At 42.3% G+C, this 4,982-nt stretch overlaps 1 protein-coding gene across 1 annotated transcript in view; it reads left to right on the top strand.

Moving 5' to 3' along the window:
* The window catches only part of SNX19 (sorting nexin 19), a 34,931-nt gene extending 31,452 nt beyond the window's left edge, over positions 1 to 3,479 (top strand). The window contains exons 10-11 of the mRNA XM_029284509.1: positions 1,480 to 1,567; positions 3,344 to 3,479. Coding sequence (XP_029140342.1) covers positions 1,480 to 1,567; positions 3,344 to 3,479 — 224 coding nt within the window. The remainder of the gene's footprint in view (positions 1 to 1,479; positions 1,568 to 3,343) is intronic.
* The last annotated feature ends 1,503 nt before the right edge of the window (positions 3,480 to 4,982 follow it).

Genomic DNA, 4,982 nt, shown 5'->3' on the forward strand with positions numbered 1-4,982 from the left:
AGCCATTCATTCCCTGATCCCTGGGAAAGATAATAGTTTTAGGAAGAGGCACAATGTGCCCCCCACCCCCAAGTCATTGGGGAGGGGAAGAAAAACATAAATCAAATTTGCAAGATAATCAGAGAAAATAAAAGATAATAGAGCTATCTCACTAGCACTGATGGTATTACCTAGTTGGGTCATGAAACATCTGCAAGAAGGCCACCAAGCTCAGAGAGCACCAAGGACCTCACAGTTCAACCCTGAGCTGCAAATATTCTTTTCTATTTCAATACAGCTTAATTCTAGTCTTCTAAAGTCTCTTTCCTGATCTAGGGAATCCCCCAGAGCTAACACAACTTACAAGAGAAATAGAGCTGAACGAAATGATAGAAAGCCTATCATCCATGAACATGCAAAATTGCTCCCAAATGGGCTCTTTTTTGGCTACAATTCACCCCATCATTTCTTTTTTTTTTTTTTGAATCCAGCATGCTAATAATAATAATAAACCATAATCATGCCCATCAAATGGGCCTCTTGGTTTGAAAACTCCCACATACAAAAGGTGTCCTGTTGATTTCTTCAGCTCTAAGCCTTTTTAAAAAAAACATTTTATTTATGTGTAGGCTGAAAAGACATACCGTACACAGCACACGTTTCTTTTAAAACATAAAAAAGAAAAATCACAAGAAGCAAACATAAAACATCAGTGTTCCACAACATTAAAAGGACTGGTGAAAAAGTATGTTTTTGAATCTCTTCCTAAAACCCTCAATAAGCAAAGGACGGCTTGTTCCATAACATGGGCTCTGCTCTGGAGAAAGCAGAATTAATCATTGATGTCAAAACACTGATATTTCCCTAAATATGCCCTGTGTGGTCTATGGAGATTCTCAATCATCCAGGTTATGGTTGTCCCAAAGGTGCTTTTCCAGTAGGCAACTGGACTTTCTTGTTTTTCTTTGAAGACGTTTCGCTTCTCATCCAAGAAGCTTCTTCAGCTCTGACTGGATAGTGGGGAATGGAAGGATTTATATTCGTTGCAGACAGCTGGTCATTTGCCTTCTTTCAAAGAGCCGTTGAGACCACTTGGAGGTTGATCTGTGTTTTCAAGGTCATCTCAGTGGGGTGTGGAGCCTTCTTGGAACCGCTGAAAGGACGGAGTTATAGACTGGAGATAGATGATGTCATATCCCTCCCCCTCTGTTGAGAGAGGGCTGTTCAATTTTGACCTAGATGGCCTCTTTGACCTCTCTTTCAAACCAGTGGTCCTCTCTGTCCAAGATGTGGACTTAGCTGTCTTCAAAAGATTGGCTTTTGTCTTTTACATGCAGATGGACTGCTAAATTTTGTCCTGATGGGTTTGTTCTGCTATTGTTCTCAAACAAGAAACTCCAGTGGCCTCTTGAAAAAAAGCATCTTTGGGATGCCCTGTGTTGTATTATACTGCTACCATTTTTTTTCTTGTGAATTCATACCAGTCTCTAATTCCCACAGAGTCACTCCAAGAATTTTTAGGTATCAATAAATGTCAAGAAAGCTGGAGCCTTGTCTTAGAATCCATGCAGCATCCAAGCATCAACAGGTAACTTTTCGCCGTATGATATCAAGGTAGGAAAATGAGTCAATACTTACACTGGGCAGAGCCATTGAATAAAATAACAAGTGGCCCTCAGCTTAGGATCACAGATCTCTCATCAGTAAGACATGCGGTCACTAAGTGAGTGCTTTTCCACCTTTTTTGCTGCGTCCTTAAACGAATTTTGCTTCCCTCGTCAACTTTGCTTGTTGGAAGCCAACTGGGAAGGTTGTGAATGCCATTTGTATAGAACATAGAAAGTTGAAAGGGATCTTGGAGGTCATGTAGTCCAACCCCGTGCTTGAGCAGGAGAGTCTATACCAGAGGTCTTCAAACTTGGCCCTTTGATGATTTGTGGACTTCAGCTCCCAGAATTCCTCATCCAGCGTGCCTGGCTGAGGAATTCTGGGAGTTGAAGTCCACAAGTCATAAAAGGGCCATGTTTGAAGACCCCTGGTCTATACCATGTCAGATAAACGGCTGTCCAGACTCTTCCTGAAAGCTACCAGTGATGATGGAGCACCTGTAACTTCTGCAGGCAAGCCATTCCACTGGTTGATTGATTTCACCGTTAGGAAATTTCTAGTTCTAAGTTGCTTCTCTCTTCGATCAGTTTCCATCCGACGGTTCGTCTTGACTTCTGGTGCTTTGGAAAATGGGTTTTTTTGTAACCCCTCAAATACAGGATGCTGCAACCGTTGTAAATCCGTGCCAGTTGCCAAGTATTTGATTTTTCATCATGTTACCGCTGGCTGGGAAGCTGCGATGGTTATCAGTGCATGCATCAGTCACAGGTCTCTTTTTTCAGTGCCATTCTAATTTTGATCAGTCGCTAAACAAGGACTACCTCTAGCACGGGATCTTGAGAGATAAAATGGAATGCTAGGTTTAGTAAGTAGGCAAGACCTACAAATGGAGGGCTTCCTGTTTAAGCCGTTCCATATTTTTTCTCCCAGCGATAAGTTCTTTCCCCGTAATCTAAATAAAGTGACACTATAAAAGGTCACTCCCCAGCTGGATGCTGGCTGTTAATGTGATGTGTTAAAGTCCTAACATCTCTTTGAGCATGAGATTAGCGGGGCTCCTATAAACAGCTGACAGCATCTAGAAGGCTTTGCTGATCTTGAAAAAGCAAAGCAGGTTGAGATTGATTTAGTCCTCGGATAGGAAACCAACTTAGAAAGAAAAGTGTTGGGGAAGAAGACAGAGGCCACCTCCATATTGTTGCCAAGAAAACTACCTGGCTTTATCTCATAGGTCCATGGTGGCAAACCTATGGCATGCGTGCCACAGGTGGCATGCAGAGCCTCTCTGTGGGCACACGTGACGTCGCCCCAGTCCTAGGCCTTCAGCTGGGTTTTATAAGACCTTTTCGCTTTAGGCTTCTCTCGTCGTGTGCAAAAAAAAAAGGTTCAATCAATCAATCAATTTCAACTTCTCACGGGAAAAAAAAATCTCGCAAAGTTGGAATTGATTGATTGAACTTTTTAATCCCACCCAGTCTGCCGTTACCACCACAGCCACGCCCACCCAAGTGGCCACACTCACCAAATGGGCCACGCCCACCCGGCACCCGACGATACATAAGTGGGTTTTGGGTTGCAGTTTGGGCACTCGGTCTCTAAAAGGTTCGCCATCACTGTCATAGGTGATGATGTCTTGAGCTTATTATTCAACAAACCACACCATTAAGCCATTTCTAATACTAGAGGGTTCATCTCCTTGGATATTCGTACTTGGAATCTACTGTCATGTTGGTTCAAAATCCTTCTTTCTTTTCAGGCATGTCATTTACTCCCTTATGGACATCCTGGTGGAGTTTTTGATCCCCGATTCCCAGATGGAGGCAGCACAAACAATACCACTAATGACTTCAGTCTATGGAGAAGCTGAAAGAGCTAGTACTTCAAAACGTTAATTCAGGGGTCTTCAAACTTGGCCCTTTTATGACTTGTGGGCTTCAACTCCCAGCGTGGCTGAGGAATTCTGGGAGTTGAAGTCCACAAGTCATAAAAGGGCCAAGTTTGAAGAGCCCTGCGTTAATTCATACTAAGAGGCAAAGCCCTAGGCATGATCTCATATGAAACGTTGCTGTTGGTCTGACGCAGGAGCTGTTGAAGAAGGACCAATAGATAAAATTCTGGTAGAGACCAGGGACTCCTATAAAGGATGTTCCAGAGCTATTTCTGTCCAATAAAATAGTTATCAGTTCAAGAACCTGGAGGAATTGCAAAGGAGTTCAGACTGAGGTCTTTATTGCAAAATTTACACTTGTTAGACCTCTTATCCTATTCTGAAATAGATGTAAGGACCTCTCTACATTAAAATGAAAGACGTACAAAATTAAATGTCCTGCAAAACCACGAGGACTACATGAATATACCCGTAAGGTACTATACTGGAGAGACAAAATTAACGTCGTTTGTCGTTAATTAGGAAAAAAAAAAAAGCTTTCTATTTTGTACATCATGTATTTGTCCTTGAAATTTACAGTATTCCTGGAATCTCAGAACTACCAAGTGAGGGTTTGATTGTTTTCCAAAATTGATGTAAATGGCTCAAGTCCTTTGTTTCTGGAGAGACAACAGAACTCAACTCAATCATTTTGCAGCCCCTCAACTGGCTTTGAAGAAGTGTACTGAATTGCTATTTGTTTAACCATATGGGATGCTATTACTCATTTAGATAATTGGGATGGTTTGCACTTTTTTTATGATGGACTTGCTGCAAAGGCCAAACCAAATTGGATGAGTGTTGGTCAGGGGTCTTCAAGCTTGGCCCTTTTACGACTTGTGGACTTCAACTCCCAGAATTCCTCAGCCAGACACGCTGGCTGAGGAATTCTGGGAGTTGAAGTCCACAAGTCATAAAAGGGCCAAGTCTGAAGACCCCTGGTGTAGATCAACCATATATAGATGCACCCATCCGAGGGTGTAAGAGGTGTTTGTAGATTCTTAAGTGTGGAGTTCTTCTTTGGTTTGTCAGTCTAGCTTTAAGTATGTTTGCAGAGGAGGGACTCCCTGAATTGAATACATGTCAAAATTAAAGTTGGTGTTTGTCTACATCTTGTGTGAATTTTCTGTTGACATGTTTGGAAAGATACAAAGATCACCCAGAGTAAATGTCTACGGAGATTCTCAGTCATCCAGGTCATGGCTGTACTGACTGAACTGAAAAAGCTTCTTGGATGAGGTAATGTTTTCAAAGAAAAAGAACCCCAAGAAAGTCCAGTTGCCTTTTGGAAAAAGGCACCTTTGGGATTAGCCAGAGTAGGGAAAACACCTGTCTCCCTTAAGAGTGAACCTCTGATAATGAGTTTTCAATGCCTGTTGAGTTTAGAAGCTCCATTGGTGAGGAGGAAGGACGTGGGTGATGGTGGACACCAGATGAGAAAGCCAGAGAAAATTGATGCTGCATTTCT

This window comes from Protobothrops mucrosquamatus, unplaced genomic scaffold, assembly GCF_001527695.2.
Source record: "Protobothrops mucrosquamatus isolate PMUCROS unplaced genomic scaffold, P.Mucros_1.0 scaffold668, whole genome shotgun sequence".
Lineage (NCBI taxonomy): Eukaryota > Metazoa > Chordata > Lepidosauria > Squamata > Viperidae > Protobothrops > Protobothrops mucrosquamatus.